We start from the raw sequence: 21,682 nt of genomic DNA on the forward strand, positions 1-21,682 counted from the left end.
CCCAGCTCCATATGAATACAAACATATACACATACACACAGGAACCCACGAGGGCAAGGACTACACGACTGCACTGGTAAAACCAGCAGTCTCTGTCGATAAATTAACGCTGCTTCAGGGAATGGGGACCACTGGGCAGACGTGCTCGGGAGGCCCGCCATTACCCCCCCGTGACGCCACGCAGGACAGCACCACACACACACACACACACACACACGCAGAGGCCGTGCGCCAGAACTTCCACACCCATACCGCAGTGACAGAAGTCACAGATCCCAGGCCGCAGAGAGAACCTGCGATTCCACGACGTGAATCTAAGCAGAAACGAAAAAAGTGCCAGCACCACTATTCCCTTTCAAAATAAGATAAGCCTCTGAGTAAATTTTTAAATTCAGTAATGTTAAGCAATTGCAGAAAACCTAAGGAAAGCGATGCATTTTAAAATGCTATTATTAGCACAAAGAAAAGGACAGAAATTACTTAACTGTGCATGACGGGCAAAAGCACCCACAGTCAGAAACTCCACACAGCCTGCATGACAGAGCGAACTCCCAGTCCTGACACTAGCCCTACAAAAGGGCAATACATTTTACCTTATATAAAAGTGTAACCACAAAAATAAAAACTAACAGATTTGAGATGTTTCTCCTTACAAATGGAACATAAGAGAGTAAGTCTCTATTTTAAAGTGCTGATGTCGCAACGGAATGAAAAGCTAGCCTGTGACCATGCAGCCCTTTCCCCAGCGCGGGGGCAAACACCACTCCCCCTCGCAGAGAGAACGCGGGAGACTGACCCCGCCCGGGACGGGGAGTCAAGTGCGGGGAGCGCCCCGAGCACGTGCCCCGCCTCCTGCTCCCCGCCACCAGCCACTCACCGCTGGGCTTGATCTCGCGCACGTAGTTGCTGGGGAACCAGCCGGTCCTGCCGCTGTGCGTGCCCTCCCACCAGCCCCCTTCCTCCACCCGCGTGACGTGGATGACGTCGCCTTTCGCAAAGGACAGCTCGTCTTCATTCGTCTGCTGGAAGTTAAACTTGGCTCTTACGACCAGTTGATTGTTGCTATTATCCGTCATGTCCTGAAAAGGGGAGAAGGGAGGAGACGTCACGAAGGACACACGTTCTGCAGCGTTACAACAGGAACAGATTTTGCTTGGACAAACGGAGCGTAACCACCCTGTTCACACGGCAGAGGGACGCCTGGACACACCCAAGTCCCCACGGCCCTGTCCGCCGCGCCAGGTCCAGTCCCGGAGGAAACCCTCAACGGCTGCAAAGGTCTCACTCCTGCCAGTGTTGTGCCTACGTGAACGGAGACACACTTTCACATACATTTACACAGTACACACTTCCCTACAGTTTGCAACAAGTTAATACACCACGACCATTTTCCCAGCAGTCCCTAATTACTGCAGTCTTAACTAACTGCTTAATATTACACTGTACGGCAGTGCCATTAGTTGCTTAACCAAGTCTCCACTACTAGACTTGAGACCGTGTCTAGTTGTTTTCTACTGCAAAACAAGGCTGCATCAGAACTGTCTGCACATGTCTTTGCACACGCCCGTAAATGAGCCGATACGTTAAATTCAGGTCAGAGAACACGGATGACACATTTTAAATCTTAACGCCCATTTCTAAGTTGCCCTCCAAAAAGCTCCCACAGACCAGCGCCAAGCGACATTCCCGCCAGCAGCGTCTAAGACGTCTGACTGCTTCAAACACTCACCAACACTGGATATTGCCAAACCGACAGGAAGAAAGGGTACCTCATTTTAACTTGCATCTTTCTCAGCGATTAAGCCTAACTGCAGATCTCTGAAAAGTGGGCAGAGGAAGGCAGACTGGCTAGAATGTCTTTTTGTCTCCATCTATTCCAGACCGGGTGCTGGAGAGGCTTGCAACCTGGAACTGCCAACGGAAGTCAACAGACAAAAATCCCCAAGCAGAGTCTGCTCTCCTGGCCAGAGGGGTGGGAAAGGGACAGCACATGGGCCACTCAGCCAGCACCGGGTGTCCAAGGGGACCAGGCAGGACGTCCCGTGACCCACCAAGCCCCAGAGCTCCGCCAGCACCGGTGACATCGGCCAAGATGAGGCTGGGAGTCCAGCGTCCAGTCCCCCCAGGTGGCAGCAGGCAGCCCCTGCCCACACAGGTGTCCCCTGCCCTCCACCCAGCCTCGGCGGGGAGCCAGGCCCAGCGTCTCCCCGACCCCTGTCCAGCAGCACTCTCAGGGGTCCAAGAGAAACCCCAGTGACCCCAGGTCAATGAGTCTGACCCGACACCACTGCAAGGAAACCAAGCTGTCCCCAGAACCACGGCCTACCACCCTCGGCCAGGACCGCCACACAAAACCCCACCAGCCAGGGCTGCAGCCTAAGACGAGAGATCTCAGCAGGATCCAACATCTTCCAACACACTCTCCAAAGTGTCCAGGATAGAACTGAAGACACCCCTTATTCCAAGAACAGGGAAGATCAGAGCCTGACTGAGAACAGACATGGATCCCAACACTAAGATGAAGCTCTCTCAAAACAGACAAAATAGAAAATCCCAGAAATGAAACAGAACCTATAAAATCTACTCAAACCGACAGAGTGAAAAAAAATTAAGAGAGCCCCAGGGACTTGGGGGAAATGACAAAGATCTGAGATTGGAACCATCGAAGTCTTGGAGGAGAAAGGACAGAGGTGAAAAGGAGTCTAAGAAATACAGCTAAAAATGTCCCAAATGTGACAAAAGACACAAACACACAGAGTCAGGAAGCTGAGTGAACCCCAAACAGGATACACCTAAAGAAATCTGGACCAAGTCACACCGTAACTAAACTTCAGAAAACTAAAGACAAAAAAACTTTCGTATTAGGACAAAAAAGACATCTGCGGATATGCAAGATCTGAAAAACTTTACCTCCCCTGCACCCTTGCTCAAGAAGTTAGTATAAGATGCACTCCTCCAAAACAGGGAATTAACCACGAAAAAAATGAAGACAGAGAAAGACATGGAGGAAGCCGACTCGGGTCAGAGGAGTCTGCAGGTGATGAAGGAAGCACAGAGGCGGCAGCTGGCACATCCTGGCTGCAACCAAGAGACCCTCCAGCGGCCAGAAGACTTCACCAGCGTCCCCCAGAAGAGGAAACTGAAAAACCCTAACACGTCTGAATGCGCAAAGACGAGATTCTTCCAATAAAGGCAAAAGACCAGACTATAATCTGCACAAGGTGCACAGAAAACTAAAGAGGCAACAGAAGGTCGTCAGGAAAGAACAGCCCCAGCTCACGGTGGCCCCGCTGTGAGTCTGGGTCATGCTGATGTTGCACTAACACCCACCCAACGAAGCCACTGCAGGACTCAGCCACGGGGAAGGGGGGCCCAGAAGCACCCGTGAAGCTAAGGCCCAGGGGCAGTGGAAGAGCCCTGAGGCCCCCCGCCACTGTGGGACGTCCACAGTGGCAACACTGTGGTATTTTAAAAAAACCAAAAACCAAAAACCAACCTTTATATAAGGCATTTTATTTAGAGAGACACAGGCAAATGCCTAAAGAACCAACAGAAAAAACGGGAAGTGGTCGTCTCTACTGATTTTCTCCTAACAGCAAGTCTTAGAGGACTACCTGAGTCTTTAAACTAGGTGCATGTGTCACTAAACAAGATGAGAAAGATAAGGCACAAACACAGCGCTCAGGCAGAACTTCGAGAAGAGGAGCTGATATAACGCCTAAAACAGTTCACATGCATTTACCTATTTACATGTTTATACGTTAACTGCTATAAATCGTGTTTATTTAATAATTCAAATACATTAAATATTTATCTAATGAATTAAACATTTAATGCATACTTCACGTTTAATACTTAGAATATTCGATAAAGCAATCTCTCATCCACATTTGGCAGAAACCCTCTGGCTGACCCCTGTCCCCTCAAACGCGGGGTGGCAGGGGCACCTGAGCGGTGAGGGCCGGACAGGGCTCACGTCACAGCTGGGACACGGCACACGCTGCCCTCGCTCTGGTCAGAGAAACACGACCCGCTCATACGCTGTGTCAGGTTCTCTCTCTCTGCAGACCACTGTCATCACTCATCAGCCATCTACTCTGATCTCCAAGACATTCTCCTTTTTGTCACTTCCCCTGGCTTTGCAGAGCCGATTCGGGTGACAAATTCCAATAACGAAACATGACACGTAACAAACACACATGCAGAGCAGGCCCCTAAGGAGGTCAAACTGCCCCGGGAGCCCTGCTGCCGCGCTGTCTGTCCCCGCCACTGCTGGGCGCACGCCGCCCGGCTTGCAAGTGGCACGCGGGGCTCCCGTCAGCGTGCTGCCGAGGCGGTGACCTACACTCTCCCTACAGCTGCAGGCCAGGCAAAGAGCAGGGACGCCTTCCCCACTCCAGAAAGGGACACTCCACTAAGGACAGGACAGGGCGACGTCTGCGCAGGGCCAGGCGGCCAGTCTGGACCCCTTCATTTCTGACGCCACAGGTTCCCAGCCGTGGAGCATGGCCTACACTGAAGGATGGGCTCTAGGAGCGCTGCGAGCGGGCGCGGGCCCAGGCGGGGTGAGGACCACGCACCAGGCAGACAGCCCAGCCCTCCTCACGGGGGGCTGCCGCCACCGCTGCTGCTGCCCCGGGAGGCTGGAAAGGGTGTATTCAGTCACTAGCTTACCGCTTCAGCTCTTTTCCTCCCCTTTTCTAAAAGCTCCCCTGAAACGAGGGGCAGAGAAATCGTTATTCCCTTTTTTTTTTTAAATAAATTTATTTATTTTATTCTTGGCTGTGTTGGGTCTTTGTTGCTGCGCGCGGGCTTTCCCTAGTTGTGGCGAGCAGGGGCTACTCTTCGTTGCAGTGCGCGGGCTTCTCATTGCGGTGGCTTCTCTTGTTGTGGAGCACGGGCTCTAGGCGCGCAGGTTTCAGTAGTTGTGGCACGTGGGCTCAGTAGTTGTGACTCACGGGCTCTAGAGCGCAGGCTCAGTAGTTGTGGCGCACGGGCTTAGTCGCTCCGCGGCATGTGGGATCTTCCCGGACCAGGGCTCGAACCCGTGTCCCCTGCAGTGGCAGGCGGATTCCTAACCACTGCGCTGCCAGAGAAGTCCAAAATCCTTATTCTTACCTAGCAGGTCAAGAGGAGTCTCACCGCGTTCGCCTCATGAGCGGCTCACCGGGTCCACGGCACAGGCAAGGTGGCTGGGGCTTTTTAGTTCTGGTGTAACTTAAACTTTCTCTCACTAATGAAACACCAATGCTATACTTACCGTTATCTCAGCAACATTCATCACAACAGAACATTTAACTTTATTTTACTAAAATTATTCCTTTGCAATCCATTCCTCATTTACTCAAAAACAAAAGAAACAAAAAAACCGACGACAACTGCCACAAGTGAATGGGTCAGACAGCAAATATTTCTTTGTCCAAAGCTTGTTGATTTTTCTTGCATTTTCCTTGTGTATTTCATAAAGCTAATTGAAACTATTTTTCAAGTGGTCTGGGCATCTTCCCTTGCTTTGGACCACAGAGCTCGCAATGGGACCCTTTAAGTCCGTCCAGCCTCACGGGGTGGCCGTGAGGGTCACACGAGTCAGTCCAGGTGAGACACCGAACCAGCCAGAGCTGGCACAGAGAAAAAACGCTCAAGGTGTGTTGTGTTGTTCACAAGGCCTGAAACAGGGCAATGGGACTTCTCAGAGAGGAAGAACAGTCACAGACACACAGCAGGGAGAGTTAGTTTGAGTTCAAAAAGTTCAAGAACACATAAAAATTATATCCCTTCTACAGCTCTCCGTTTTTACCGCTGCTTCGTGACCAAATTCAAATTAACTTCTCTCTACAACACACAGCTCCAACGAGGTTAACTTCCGTTTCCGAGGATCACACCAGCTTACTGGGCAATATTCTCTTGTGGTAAAGTAGAGAGCGGTGGTCTCTGAAGACTCCAGGAGGGTCGGTTCTCTTCAGACTCACAGGACGAGATCACTGATTCTCTAACATACAATAATTTACTAAAGTGTCGCACGAAGCAAAGTCACAGCACCGGCTGATCGAGCTGAGGACCAGGCCGCCATCCGGTCCAGAGCGGGCTCGGCTGTCCGCCAGGCGGACACTGGCCCCGGCTGGTGGATGGGGCGGCCCCTCCCCACGGTCTCTGCTCGGCCCTGTACTTCACCTTCCCAGGTCCTCATTTCCACGCCTGTGCTCGCAGCCCATCTCCTGGCGATTTACAAATGGGTTTTCCTCACTTTCCAGGAGGACCGTTCATCTCAGGTGGCTTCCCCACCTCACCAGCACCGTTATAAGGGAGCCCCTCCACAAGCTGCATCCTGACTCAGTCGGGCGCTGTCACGCTTTCATAAAGAGAAAAATCCCCTCTAGGTCCTTCGGCTTTCAGCCATTTTCTTCATCATCTAAGTACTAGATATGGATTTCTTATTCCCAAACTTCTGTACCTTCGTGCAGAGTAGGTAAGAAAATATGATGCAAGTGACCAGGAACACATTTTAAAGCTCACATCCCTCCAGATAAACAGATCTATATCTTAAACTAGAGTGCCCCAAATACACAAATTTCTTAGAAGCTGCCATGAAGCGTGGCACGCGGATAATCTGGTGATGGGCAAACGCCAGGCCCGAGAACAGGAGCGACAGCAGCAAAGGCAAACCGCCCTCTGGCTGAGCAACTCCCCGGAGGCCCGTGTGTCCTCCCAGACACGCTGCACACGCCCGGCTCCCAACACACTCCCATTCTCAGGGACCAACTCTCACACTTACCAAACTCCGATACTGGCCCTGGAACAGTCTTGAAGTCCGACCGTGCGAAGGCTGGGGTCCCAGGGAGTCGAAAGACTTGATCCGGTGAGAGGAGGGCCGGGCACACACGGAGTCACTTCCCAGGCCGATGTCTGCAAGGTCGTCACAGGGGAGAGAGCGAGCTGAGTCCCCTGGCACTGCGCCCACACCTGGCACCGGGCTCCGAGGGTCGGGGGGCCACCCGCGCAGGAGACCAGGGGCAGAGTCCCCGCCACGGGACCCAACGACCGCACGCGCCCCGGGCACCTTCCCGGGAATTAACTGAACATAACTATTTAGCAGTCCTTCTCTCGCTAAGTTCCGAGTTTACAACGTGTTTCATAACTGTTTCAGTACCTTCTCCTCACCTGGAAACAAGAAGCCTCTCACGCTCGACTCCTGAGCACAGCACCACCCAGACTCCCCCGCGTGCCCACCGCACGCCCGCTCCTCCAGGATCACTCTTTGCGCAGTGAGCGAGCCGCAAGCGCGATCGTGCCAGAGACGGAAAAGACTCTCTTACTTGAAACAAACAGACCCCCTGGCACCTTCCGGCCAGAAAGGCCCTTCTGAGGATGATGCCCTCGGCACGACAGCAGGCACGCTTCACTCACCTCACAAGGCTGTGAAAGGACCAGAGACCACACAGCACTAAAGGCTCAGATCTGTCTCTCGAGTCGCTGCAGGATCACACACCCGACTCAGACCACCAGCACGTAAATGTCAGCAGCCCACTTCGCAGAAGCGATGTGATTTTTTAAAAAATGAGGCCACGAGAGCGTTTTCTAGGGAAATCACTGTTTTGAGATGCACGCGCCTAGCAATTTCCTAAAGCTATGTGGGGGACCTTCTATAAAAATGTCCTGAAACTGGGGGGTCTCTGGGTCCTCTTTCTCTGGCAGATCCCTTTGGATTGGCTTACACAGCGTCTTATGAAATTCTGAATTAGGTACCAACAGCTGAAAGTTGGGGGACTTCCCAGGGCAACCGGCACTTTCAGCTGTTCTTGAAGCACCGGGGCTCTGGCGCCTCTGGCTCTGCGCTCCCTGACTGACCCAGAGCTGAGCAGGGCGCACGCGGGCAGAGCAACCGCTGCCCTCTGCCCCCCTCGCTCCTCCATGCTGCCTGCTGGGCTCCACGGACCTGGCGTCCAGGACCCCTGCCCTAAAGCCACCTTGACGTCTCAGTGTGGAAGCCCCTCCAATTCTCAGGCCCTGCTCAGCGCTGGCAGTAAGGGCCAATGTCTGCTCCCACCGTGTGGCAGAGGCCTGGCAACTGTGGGCACAAACAGCGCCCAGAGGACAGGCGTGAAGAAGCTGCCCAGTGGCTGCCTGCCGTACCCAGGGAGTGTTTAGGGTCCCTTCCTTCCCCACCTCCCATCTCTCCTCCATCCAAGTAAAAGGCAAGTATTCCTCCACACGCCTAGAGAACGCAAAGGGTCTCCCTGAAGTGTCGGAAGCAGAGGAAAGACAGTGACGGGCTTCCCCAACAATGACCGTGGAGTCAGCAGGTGCACCTGTCTTACACTTGTGTCAGCCCCTACAGCCGACGGCTGAAAAGGCACCATCACCTCCTTCACGCTGACTTCAGAAACACAAATGAGCGGTAGCCAACAAATACAGAAGCAAAAAGTTCTCTTCATCTGAGAAGGCTCAGTCCTCTTGTTTAAAAGCTGAAGAGAAAAGCACCAGGTTTATTTCAGAACTTCCAAACAGGGCTTTGTAAAGAACAGCGCTACGTGCTCTGCGTCCAGGGTATATCCAATGATGTCAAGAACATACGAGAAACACTTCTGCACCAGATGGGGGTGGGAACGACGGTAACACGTGCCCAGAAGGTACAGTCCCGGCCTGTGTCCACGCTTTCCGTGGCCCGCGGGGCTCCGCCTCGATCACCGAGGGTCTCGCGGCCCGGTGGACGGAGCGAAGCCGCCCTCGTCACTCCCCCTCACCTTCCGACCCACCCGAACTTACACACCCAGGGCGAGAGCAAACCTGCCATCTCCCGCCCGCGGCCTCACACGTGGGGACCGCGTCTGCCAAAGCCGCTCTCGCCCCAGCTGCCAGAGAGTGAGCTCAGCGGAGCGCAGTGCGTGTCAAACTGCGGCCCAGATGCCGGCGAAGTGCTGCAGGCGGGCCGGGGCCGGGGCCGGGGAGGGGCCCGCGCCGCACCCGCCGCCTGCACGCGCCCTTCCCTGTGAAGCCGTCATCGACTGCCAACGCTTCGACCGTGGCGGGCTGGCTCCTTTATTACCTGTCTGCTCACGTTAGGTCTATCACTGCTCCACCGAGGGATCGAGGAGGCAGCACAAGCTTGACAAAACGCCACAAGCCTCCCGTCTGGACGGTGCGATGGCTGCATGTACTTATGTCCGCCTTGATGCCCCCCACTTCTCCGCCCCCTCTCGCCCTCCTCCTGGACTTGGACCCTCACGCTTTCCTACACTCGCTCACCAGGGTCCTAATTTAGCGTGTCCCCAGGTGCTGTCACCTCAACAGCCCTAGACATTCTCAACTTCAAGCCCGAAGTCAAGCTATGAAAAGGGAAGCCCTGCCCGGCACGGCGGGCAGCACAGGCTGCTCTGGGCGCACGTCCCCAAGCGCGGGCAGCGGGACAGCGCCCAGACAGCCCTCCCAGCAAACGAATGGCGTGAGGGGCCCCGGAGGCAGTTCCTGCAGCCCCGAGCGTTCCGACCCCATCCCTTCCCCACACAGTGAGGAAGGGTCGGGGCGAAATGAGAGGAGACCCTGACAAGAGAAACTTACTTTTTCTGATGAAAAGAGACGAATCAAGGGTTAACTGCCCCTCCCAGGGATCTGAAACTACAGTCCGTAAAAGTAAGTTGAAAACAAAAATGACTTTAAAACAAAAGAGCCTCTAAGCCCTTCCTGTGCCTCAGGCAGCCTCCAGGCCCGAGCTAGCCCCACAGGAGCGCATACAGACCCCGCTGTCCTCTCCGCGGTCGGGGAGCCCACTTCTCCCTAGAGGTGCGACTGGGGCTCGAACCCGCAGCCCACAGAGCCCAGGTGCCCTCGTCACCCTCAGGAAACCTGGTCCAGGTAGGTGTTTACTGTAGAGGCCAGCTCACTGGCCGCACCTCAAAAACAGGCACTAGATCCGCTCACTAGATCTGAGCTTTAATCAGCATGAAGTTAATAAACCTCCAGAGCAAGGTGCTTCAAGCTCCAGGACAGCCCATGAGTAGCCCCTGCGAACGAGGCACTCGCCCTCTGCTGTACTTCTCCCTCTGCCCACAGGAAGGGAAGCGCTGATATCCACCAGGACCTCAACAGGACTCTGCTCGCAGCACAAGCGACGACCAGGAATTTAACGCACTCCTTTTTTAAACTCGATAACGTTCATTCTGCCTCACTAACACAAACGCCACAGGTTTTTGCCCCTTCTTTCTTCCCCTCCCCTCAAGTTCCGTAAAAAGAGACTTACCTGCTGTTACTTTATTTAGAGTCACTAAGGAGCTGAGGACCTTGTTGAAATTCTGCCCCTGATACAAATCGTTTGCATCAAATGTCTGAAAGGGAAAAGTGAACAAGCAGAATTAGCAGAGTCCGGTGTTGGGCAGGCCTGCGCAGCAAGAGCAAGACAGTAGGCTTCGCAGGTGAGACCCCAGCGAGGCGGCACACCTGGGAGCTCGGCTTCCGGTCGGAGCGGGAGGCCGGGCCAGACTCCCTTCCTGGGGCCGCTCTGGGCCTGAGTCCAGCTTCCCAGCCACCACGTCCCCACCCTGCCGCACCCTGCTTCATAACCTGGGGCGCTGCTGGCACTCCGTGAGGGCTCCTCTCCTTAGACGGAGGCTGAGGCCTCAGGGCAGGCCTACTACAGACTTCCTCTCCCGGCCACAGCCGATGCCAAAACCAACAGCAGCAAAAGGGAAACGCAGACACCAGAGAGGATACGAGAGGGAAGGAAGGGAAGGCAGGAGAGGCCGACTCCAGAAGAGGGGGGGCGGGGACACCGCCACCCTCTGGGCAGAGCACGAGGCCAGACCCGGACCGTCTAGTCTGCATCCCTGCGATCTCGGCCGCCTAGAGACTGGGGACGCGCCCAAGCTCGTCCCCTCCCCGCCCACCCTCCAACACCCAAGAGCTGAGAGACGCTGCGCGTCAGGCTGCCTAGACACAGCACGGCTGAGCCGCGATGCGCGCAAAGACGCGCGCTGCAACAAACACGTCTCACTCCCAAACACCAAACATCTGAAGGCCACATACACCTTCTGATCACTGAATAACTCCTGCCCTCCCCCCAAAAATTTAACAGTCAAATCATCCACAACTCTGTGCCAGAAAAATTGTGAAAAAAATTCTTTGAGATGCAATTAACATAAAGATGTGTTTAGACGCCCAAATGAAAACTGTGTTAACATTCTTCAAAGGTTCTCTCACTGGGGCAAAAATGAACTATGGTGACCAGTCATCCCAGGAATGACTTCCTCTGCAGGTCGCCTGTCACCTCTCCCCCGACTCGGCGGTTCCTCTATCTCACCCCCTGCCAGGAACCCCCGCTTCTCCTCTTCCTGCCTCTCCCACCCCCTGCACAGCTAACTCTTACTCATCCGGCTCCCGCCAGCCTCACCCCCCCACTAGACTCAGCAGGGCCCAGCCAGGCTCCCGGCGCATTCATTGCCGCAATCTTACGGTCTGTGTGTGCACGCTGCCCTAGACCGTGAAACCTACACAAGCAGACCTCACAACACCCAACATCCAGAAAATGGCCAGCACACAGTAAAAACGCAAATGTTTGCTGAATGGGTAACAAGGCACCAATCCACCCAGCCACCCACCCCGTGGCACTGAATGTCACTGTGGGACAGACACATAAAGAGCAGCTGAGAAGAGCCATTCCAAATCTAAATAACCACTGCTGTCTTCCACAGAAGTCTTCAGTCTTAATTTCTGAGATGAGTAAAAATCATCATGAGGTATGTCTATTTAAACACGAACAAGAGAGAGACAAATCCAGAAGCTGAAAAACCACCTCCAGGAAGGAGGCCATCAAATCCAAGTCAAGAGAGGAGCTGCAAACACAGAGCTGGGAAGGGAGCCGTAAACACAGACACCCAAGCCCTCTGTGGATGTCACTCATGCATTTCTCATCTGATGCAGCAAAAAATAAAACAATTCATGATGCCAGATCCTGCCTGTAAAAAAGAGTATCCCCTTAGAACAGTCTTTAGAATCACCTTATAGTACAGACTTTAAACTCATTTGTTCTGATATCTATTATTTAAAAAGAAATTCCAAGTCAAATGAGAGCATGATCTAGGCTGATATATCCAGCAACATTTTGTAATGGGTTGGTTGCATTTTTTAACAAAAGTATGACCCTCAATAGGCCTCGGCTTCCTTCTGTGCAGGAAATAAAAGTGCCTTCTCTTATAAAAGGCGGGCAGATGATCTCAGCTCTTAAGTTCTAATTCTAGAGCTTGGAAAATTCAAATTGTGGTATTCTGCAAAAAAGAAATATACATGAAAACATCTACTAACCTTCATCGTGGTGAGGCAGAGAGTCACAAAACCCAGAAAAACAGGATGTTGAAAACTGAAGTTTCCTGTTATTCCAGAACTATATATCTTTCTTACTTGGATACCAGGAAGCGTCTGGTTGGCTGAAACGGCCCACCAATGGGCTCCAAAGTGACATCAGAACTTAAGTGAATTCACACACACACCACATTTCTTAACAGGAAGCTACACAATGAGATGAGACAAATGCTTGCCACTGAGAGGGAAAAAATGCACATTCTGAGTTAATAAAATGTTTTGACTAAGGTGCTTCTCTAGAGAAAGAAAACCGACTACTTCCTGAAATAGAAATCTATTCAACAAAAAGCAAAAACAGAAAAATCTTAGGGTACAGAGAAAGTCTGTACTGTGGGAATAGAGGAAAGTCTCATTAATAGGGCACACGGTTACCCCGGGGCGCTCATGCTTAGGAGATAAGCCTGCCCCTCCCGTGGACCTGCCATGCGGGCTGAGGGCACACACGCCCACCCTCCACGCCCCTCGGGTCCACGCTCCCACGCCTTTCCTCAGGGGGTTCTCAGGAGGGGCCGCACGTTAGGATCTCCCAGGACCTTAGAAAACCAAGACACTCAAGCCACATCCCATACTAATTATCAACAAATTAGAATCTCCAAGGAAAGGACCCCGAATCAGAATGTGAACGCTTGCCAGGTGATTCCATGCAGCCAAGGGTGAGAAGCACCTCCCTGGAGAGAGAGGGAAGGTGTCAGGGACCCTCTCCCCAGGCAAGCTCGCCCCCTCACACCCACGACCATCCCTTATAAGCACAGAGAAGAGGGAACACATACCACGAAGATCTCGGAATCTACCCAACTGGGAACGTGTATTTCCGAAAACTCACCCTCACTTTTACATTTAAGTGAATAAAAGGTACAGTAGACTAATCCAATATTCTCAAACTTATCCTACCAGTTTTCTGCCAAAAAAACTCATAATATTAAATGTATTAGTTATAGTTCATTTTTAATATCTTAGAAACAATACTATGTAATGAAATACAATACCAAACCATGTGGAAACCAAGCTAGAAGGGACCCAGAATATTTAAAGTGGGACATAAAAATACTTTCTGAGAAGTGTCTGTCGTCACCCACAAAGGGGAGCGAGGTTGGGATGAGCTGGGAAGGAGGGAGACAGTCCTTCCGAGCTTGAAGGCTGCCCCCCCTCCCCCGTGGTTACGGCCCTACACCGTGTACCGAAGCCCTCTGGGCCTCGGCTTCGCATCCACGAGACGGGAACGAGGAACAGACAAAGGCCTGAGGATGAGGATGCCAGTGACGGGAGGCAGCACCGTGCCAACGCCCACGAGTTCAAAAATGAGTGAAATTACAAATACTCAATCTTGTACACCAAACCTCAAGGTCTCCTGAAAAAACTGACCCACTGATAACTACGTTCTACCAAGGAAAATTCTCTTTTTCTATAATACAAACAACTACGAAACAAAACAAAGAAAGCTCCCTCAAGGGGGATGCTCAGGAACGGAGGAGAACGCTCGAGAGCCTGTCCAGAGAACAGACCACACGGCTCCGCACACCGGCAGGTGCTGCCCTCCACGGGGCCCCCTGAGCAGCGCCCCGGCTCGCGCTCGAGCGGGTGACCCCCTCACTCGCCAGAACGCCGAGGCTCCCCGCAGGGCTCCGTGCACGCCAGGGCGGCGGCGGCGGCAGCTCCAGCACCGGCATCGCTCCGCATCTGTCCAGCAGAGGCCCAGGTCCTCAGAGCACCCAGCGCCCTGACCACTGAGCCCCAGAGGGCACTGTCAGGGCCACACCACCTAAAGGGCTAAGCCTGAACGTCAGGCACCCGGCCCACACTCGACCTCCCAGCCTTCCCTTTTGCTAGCCCTCTAGATTATCCTATTTTGACATATTCCTTATTTCTACTTAATGTCACATTTCCAGACGTTCAGGTTCAGTTCCAGAACTAACACCTGGAATAAGGAGGCCTCACCCGCACCTGAGCTGCACATATGTGAGGCGGCACGTATGTCGACCACCACCAGCACCAAGCTGGCAGGGCGAGGCCATCAGGGTGGTCCACGCGCGTAGGCTGGAGCTCTCCAACGTGCAAACAAACCTCTAGCTAGAAAGAGGACGCGCCTGTGTTTTGGCAGAAAGAGCCACCGTGGTTTTCAGGGAAGCATCACCAATAATGTTGTAAAATAAAGAAGTTTCCAAGGCACAAGATAAGAACTGATGCTGATCAATCCAGAAAGTTCACGTTCATCACACTATTTTCCAACTTCCTTTTTTTATTCTTTTAAAATTTATTTATTTATCTATCTGTGGCTGCGTTGGGTCTTTGTTGCTGTGCACGGGTTTCTCTAGTTGCAGCGAGCAGGGGCTACTGTTTGTTGCAGTGCGCAGGCTTCTCATTGCGGAGGCTTCTCTTGTTGCAGAGCACGGGCTCTAGGCACGCGGCCTTCAGTAGTTGTGGCTCTTGGGCTCAGTAGTTGTGGCTCACGGGCTCTAGAGCGCAGGCTCAGTAGTTGTGGCGTACGGGCTTAGTTGCTCCGCGGCGCGTGGGATCTTCCCGGACCGGGGCTCGAACCCGTGACCCCTGCATTGGCAGGCGGATTCTTAACCACTGCGCCACCAGGGAAGTCCCCAAACTTCCTCTGTCTAACTCCAGATCACCCCTAAAGAGGGGTGTGCGTCCCCACCCACTGCCACGCCTTCCCATGGGTGCCGGCCAATGAGCTGTGAGCACACGTACCCGCTCTGAGCAGGACAGTGCGTGCCAGGCCCCAAGCGAATCTTTAGGAGCCTTCAGGCGTTTCAGCCAGCCTCCCCGGTCTTTTCCTTTAAGTGAGCATGGCAAGGCCCAAACTGGAGCTGCCCCACCAGCCTGGACCCGAGAATAAAGAAGACACTCGGATCAGAGCAACCCCGTATCCGCAGCCAACAAGACGGGCAGGATACACCTTCAGTGCCGTCAGCCACAGAGACGAGGGGGCTGCTGGCTAACACAGCACCGCCCGGCGAGAGCTGGCGACACATCCACATCCCACACTCTCCCTAACTGAACTGGCTCTTGAAGGGGAGAGTACATCTCCGAACAACAAGCAGGAAAAACACGGTATTAAAGTGAAGCAGTCAGCTCATGTAAAGTTGGACCGTTTTAACACTAAATGGTAAAAGTTAAAACCTCTTAGGCTGAGTCACAGAATTCCCTGTTATTCAAAATAAGACTGCTCCCAAAAAAGTACCTATCACTCCATAGCAAACAAAGTTCTTCCTTCCTTCCCAAATTCTAAAGACGGTCATCACATAACTGCTAAAGGCTGCTGCTTTACAGAAATCTCCAAGAAAAGACACAAATGCCTCCGTGCTCACCCTGAAAGGGCTCATTCTCGCTCAGAAGACTTCCTCTCCCCTCCCCGTTGATCAGCAACCTTGAGCAGGTGCCATAAGAACCAGGAAGGAAGGCGGGGTCAGGAGATGGAGGGAGACCAGAGCACAGTGCCACCTGTAACCCCCAGGTCATCCCGTCCATATAACAAGTCACCCTAAAACTCAGAGGCCTAACTACAGGTGGTCTGGATGTCAGGAGCCCAGAGCCACCTGGCAGGGACGTGGCTCAGTCTCCCACGGGGAGGCCCCAGGTGTCCACTGCCAGCCTCACAGCTCCCGGGGCTGAGGCTCTGGAACGGCGGCTCGCCGCATGGCTGTGTCCTCACGGCATGGACAAGGCCCCAGAGACAGCGATGGGGCAGCGAGAGCAGGAGCGGGAAGGAAGCCCCGGGGCCTGCATCCCAGGAATGGCGTGACCAGCGCTCCAGACTGTTCCACTGGAGGGAAGGGGCCACGCGCCAGCTTCAGGAGGGAGGCGTGGCCCTGCTGGGAAACCAGCCGCCTGCCCACCCACTACGGGAGTCCTGCTTCCTGCGCCACACTCTTCTCCCCAAATCCAGCTGCCACCCCTTCTAACTGGGCCCATCAGATGTCACAGCCACTCGGCAGAGCGCTGCCACTCCTGACAAAGAAGTGGGGCGGACCCCCGCCCCGGCAGGGTAACAGGAGGCTGACGAACACTTCCGTCTGAAAGGCTCCCCTAACCCCAGCATCAGTGAGCTGCTTCACCTTGGAGTCCAAATGCACAGATGGTACTGGAAATCAGCATTACCTTCCACATAATAAAACAGAAAAGCAAACTTCATTTCACAAAATAGAATGTGTTATACACTGCACATAACAAAGGTCTTGTTAGTCAGGAACCTTCCAACTGTAAACAAGTGAAACCCAACTCAAACTGGCTTAAACAAAAGAAGAAATTACTGGTTCTCACAACTAACAACTCAAGAATGGCAAGAACCACAAGCACGGAAGTCGGAAGCTTCAGGCCATCTCCTGACTCGGCTTGCCTCTGCGTGGGCTGCAGTTTCAGGAACGTCCTGGCTCATAAGGTAACACGGCTGCCAGCAGCTCCAGGCCACAGCCAACAAGTCCACCACCTCCGCTGCACCTGGCTGGCCCTGCCTGAGTCACAGCCACATGGCCAGAGGCAGAGCAGCAAGGCGAGCTGGGCAAGGCCCAGGCGATAATGTGCAAAAGCCTCCTGGCAACCTGCACACGCATGCGACTTGGTGCAGGCAGGTAAGGCAACCCTGTGCAGCACCAGGACGGACCAACGGATCCAATAAAGGACGACACAGTAGCAATGAGCGGTTACCACCAGCGCCCCAGTGTCTCATCAGCAATCACAGCGACCTGGCCTTCACAGAACCCAGACATCACAACCACGACGGACTCTGACCCAGCGGGCCACGCTGATACAAACGCAAAAGTAGGTGACTCACCCCTAAATGACGTCACCACCAGCCGATGACACCCCTGGGTGTACCCAAAGAGAACATACCAGGCAATGCAGAGAAGTCTTCCTTCCCCCACGCCAGTACTAATGGAGAGACCCCTCACGACGCAAGGCAGACCGACCAAGCACTTTCTCAGCTCACGCAGCCTTAATATTCCACATGCAGCCAGGTCAGCTCCTCAGATGAATTCATGAGGAAGCTATTTCTGACACAAGAAATTGTTACTTTGGGCACAGTTCTGGAGTGTGGTTCTCGAAGTTTAAAAATATAATCTTGTCCTATCACATTGTCAGATGGAATTTGTGATTTTAGAACAAGATGAGTAAAGACGAATCTTAAGTAAGTTGTGCTATTTAAGTGTAATGCAAATGGTCCACATTGTTGGGGGTAGACATGTGGAAAACAGGGATCCAGCAGGGAATTCTCGCCTTCTTGGCTTCTGTAGATTTTGTACTTAATTCCACCTACTCCTACGCCCTAGGGATAAAATTAAAGTCTGATGACGGATTCTATCAATACACAGCACTTTCACCCAATGTGCCCCCCATTTCTTTTAGTTTAAAATGACAATTAAATCATATTCAATTTTGTGGATTCCACTGTATCAACACCAAAACACTAGGACAGGGAACACTTATACAAGAAAAGAGATACCAAATATTTTAGGTAGTTTCCAGGAAGGGTTGGGGCGGAAGGGAGAACAAAGCCCTGAGAAGCGAGGCAAGACGACTGATGCAATGAAAGGGCTGCTACGTCTCCGTCCACTGTAAAGGAGCAATCTTCCCAAACAGACACCACCAGGTGGGGAAGAAGAGGAGGAAGCATCCACTGAAGCATCCCCTGGGCGCTATGCTGCAGATTTCATGCCAATCTTATTTTACAAAGGGGAAAAACGAGGCTCCAAAACACGGTATGGCAGGTTCCACAGGAGAGCAAAGAATTGAACCCGATCAGTCACTGCTGCTCCCTCTGCCACACACGTGGGTCAGTGGGGCAGCAGCCATGGGCCCATGGGTCCCAGAGCCAGCTGGCACAGGCGCAGCACCCCATCAGCCCACCGTGGGCTCCTAGTCCGACTCCTAGGGACAGTGAGGCAGGCCTGCAGAGAACGGCCACACGGCCGCCAGACAGAGAGGGTCTGGGCAGGTCACAACAACTACTTAGGCTGACAATTAGTTTAGGTGCTAACATCGAGAGCCAAAAGGGCAATGAGTACCTTGCATTAACTTTAATACTCAAAACAAGTAGTTATAAAACCCAAACTTTGAGAAACATTTCAAGACAGTAAACTGCACACATACATTACCTCCCATCCCTCCCAAGGTTCCACTGAAATAACAGAAAAGGCAGGCTTTAAAAAAAATAGTAATAAATGGGACTTCCCTGGTGGTCCAGTGGTTAAGAATTTGCATTCCAATGCAAGGGACATGGGTTCAATCTCTGGTCGGGGAGCTAAGATCCCACGTGCCATGGGGCAACTAAGCCCGCGAGCCACAACTACTGAGCCTGCGTATTCTGGAGCCCGCGAGCCACAACTGGAGAGAAGCCCGCCCGCCCGCATGCTGCAGCAGAAGATCCCACATGCCACAACGAAGACCCGACGCAGCCAAATAAATAAATAAACAAATAAAAAGAAAAAAGTTTTAAATGTATCTAGTACATAACCAAACATACTTTATTTAAAAAAAAAAAAGGTATCTGGGAGCGTGGAAAGCGAGTGTGTTAAGGAGTGTGGTCTGATGTAGTATGAATGCCCAACAGCGCTTGAGGTTGGAGGGCAGGAATTTAACGTGAGACGAGTTGGCATGATTAAGTATTAAAAAAAAAACAAAACAGTAATAAAGACTCCACTGCAGTGCTAAAGGGGGCAGCGGGGAGGCCACGAGCAGTCGAAGTGAGGCTCAGGGAATCCTTGAGGACAGGAAGTAGACGGGCTCTGCGTGATCAAGGAGCGCTCTCAACAGCACCTGTGGGGAGCCTGGGGGAACAGTGCGGAGAGTCCTCCAGCACCAGGGCAGGAGAACAGCGCCCAGTAAACCGCAGCACAGCAGCCCCTTCCTCTAGGAGAGGCCAAGCACCTAGACCGCACCAAGGAGAGCCCGCTGCCTGCACTGGCTTCCCAACGTAAGTGACAAACTTGAGGTGCTGCTAGACCCACGTAACAGGCACTGATAGGAGGAAACAAAACTGAAATGCCCTAGGAGCTCTAACCACACAATAAAGCCTGAACTGTCCCAGAGCTGGCGGGGGGCAAGGAAATGGGATGCAGGGACAGTCCATCCCTCCACCCTGCTCATGGGCCTCACCCACAGTTCCCCTGCCTGCTCCCAGCCACGCCCCTACAGTGAAAGCATCCCACCACCTACGTGGCTTTACATTCCCATCGCTACTGGGCCCGCATTCACAAACAGGAAGAGGAACCAAGGCCACGTGTGACAGAGAGTAAAGAGGAGGACAATTGAGTTCTGGCTCCGAACAAGATGCAGCAGACACACTCTCCTATCCCGCCACCTCAGTGCAGCTAAAAGCCCTGGACGTCCACATAAAACAAACGTAAGACAAGACAGTGCTGGATACGACAGGCCAACTGGCTACGGGCTTCAAGACCTGAGAAACAACATGGCAGTGGGTTCTCTGGACCTTCTTTTTGCTCCCCCAGACCGGGTGCTGGAGAAGCCTGCAATGCAGACACACCCAAGGGTGCGGACTACCACAGCTCCGGGAGAAGCCTGCCCTCTCCGGCCAGAGCACCAGGAAAGGAGCAGCCCAGCAGACAGGAAACTTCTAGACAGTAACCAACCCCCCACCAAAGCCCGCAGGAAACACGGCCCACCCTACCAAGGGCTTAACAAAGTGCCCTCCCTCGGCCCTGCGTTCAGGGGCCCGCAGAGTCACACTGAGTTCCTCAGCTTTCAGACAGGAGTAAAGTCTAAGACGATAAATCAAGAGATACAGGCTTCTGGCTCATTATTTATAAAGGTAACTACTGAAAAATTAAGAATCACTAAACAGTGCAATTAGTAAAATGTGGGACACAGAGGGATTGTGAGGAGTCAGGGCACGTGTGCTAAGCCCCGTCCTTTCATGCGGATCTAAAGGAAGCCAGAGTAGGACAGAGAGGAGGAGCTGGGTTAGAAGAGGATTTCACAGGTAAAAATCCAAAGGGCTTTGAAAGAATTAGCTATTACAACGAGAAAATGAGAACGTACAAGTACGTCATAAACTACTCAATGCTACGCAAGTTTAACTTTCACCACACACATGAGACGTTCAAAGGAAGCTTGAGTGACCAGAAAAGTCAGAATCGTAGATGGTGCTTCACATGAGACTTGAGGGTAGATGCGAGATCGAAACATGCAGATGGAGGTGTTCAGACCATTTCATAGAGAAATAAAGCCAAGAATAATTCAGCTGTGACCAAATATTTTCATTCAGAACATCTTTGTTTTTTCCTAAAAATTAGGCGCCAGTACTTCTACCTAAATGTCGTAAAATGCTACATCTCTCTCTGCCTTTCTCTATTTAACTTCCCGTTTCCAGTACGTGTACACTGTGCACTGATTTCAAAATAAGCACCGTTTACTAAAGCTTGCCAGCACGAACACGATGCCATAATATGAGGACAACGTGGCCACTGGCACGCTGTCTCCCTAGAACTCTTCACCACTTACTGGTCTTAATTCCACCTTGTAGGGCTATATTTGAGTCCCCAGCGCTGGGCCCAATTTCTCTTAATAAAAAGTTTCCTCAAACGTTTGGGCACCTGTATATCTAGTCTGAGCACTCCCTTCCAAGCCTATCATGATCTCCAAGAGAGCGCTAAAATTCTCCCATCAAAGTTCAAGGTTATCACATACCCCCAGGCAGTTAGGACCCGGAACACCGCAAGTCCCCTTTCATTCCTCTTTAGGACAGTTCATCAATTTTAGGACGTTCTGTTGGTTCAACTCCACAAATCAACTTGAGAAGCCTGGGGGAAGCAGGAAGCAGCAGCAGGCCCCGCCCACCCAGGGGTGCCCAGCCTGGCCAACTGGGGGGTCTCTTTCTCTCCCTAAATCCCAACCCCACGTCACCGTCCCTCCTGCAGGACGTACAGTCACTGCCCGGTGTCCCAGTCACGTATATTCATTTCATGAGCCGCACAACGCTCCACGACGCTTCTGGCAGACACATGCTGGGCCTCTGTGCGTCTCTGCAGAACAAGGCTCAGGGAAAATCCTCAGAAATCCTGTGCAGACTGACTAACAGCACCTGGAGAAACACTTCCCTGTTCTATACTCACAATGAAATAGAAACGTACTCTTCAGTCTCCTGTAACACATTCTACCCGATAAATGCTCTGGTTGAAGGGTCCACCACCTCATCCTATCTGAGCTGTGTACCAGTCATCCTAGCAACGCTCCAGTCATATGAGAAGTCAAACTCTCCTCTCCCAGGGCCGGTTCTAAAGTAAGATTCCAACAAGATGCTGGAAAACGAGAAGGGAAGTTTCCAGGTCTTCTCTTGGCAAAGAGATGTCAAACCTGAAGCTGGAAC

General features: G+C 52.5%; 1 protein-coding gene and 1 long non-coding RNA gene across 24 annotated transcripts in view; one reads left to right on the top strand and one right to left on the bottom strand.

Annotated features, from left to right (window-relative positions):
• Positions 1–21,682, top strand: part of LOC309647523 — a 269,604-nt gene that overhangs the window by 221,429 nt on the left and 26,493 nt on the right. The window lies entirely within an intron of this gene.
• Positions 1–21,682, bottom strand: part of ARHGEF7 (Rho guanine nucleotide exchange factor 7) — a 129,811-nt gene that overhangs the window by 63,466 nt on the left and 44,663 nt on the right. For 12 of the 23 annotated variants that reach the window (XR_014256103.1, XM_082434935.1, XM_082434916.1 and 9 more), the window contains 4 exons: positions 10,235–10,319; positions 9,556–9,612; positions 6,773–6,903; positions 878–1,079 (listed from right to left, as the gene is read on the bottom strand). Coding sequence is in view for 22 of the 23 variants with exons in the window: in XM_082434935.1 (XP_082291061.1) it covers positions 878–1,079; positions 6,773–6,903; positions 9,556–9,612; positions 10,235–10,319 (475 nt within the window). In the remaining variant the exon portion in view is untranslated. Of the gene's footprint in view, positions 1–877; positions 1,080–6,772; positions 6,904–9,555; positions 9,613–10,234; positions 10,320–12,291; positions 12,353–21,682 lie in introns of those variants that run through there. The other 11 variants (XM_082434931.1, XM_082434934.1, XM_082434921.1 and 8 more) reach the window with 4 other exon arrangements.

This window comes from Balaenoptera physalus, assembly GCF_965194825.1.
Source record: "Balaenoptera physalus genome assembly, chromosome: 18".
Classification (NCBI taxonomy): domain Eukaryota; kingdom Metazoa; phylum Chordata; class Mammalia; order Artiodactyla; family Balaenopteridae; genus Balaenoptera; species Balaenoptera physalus.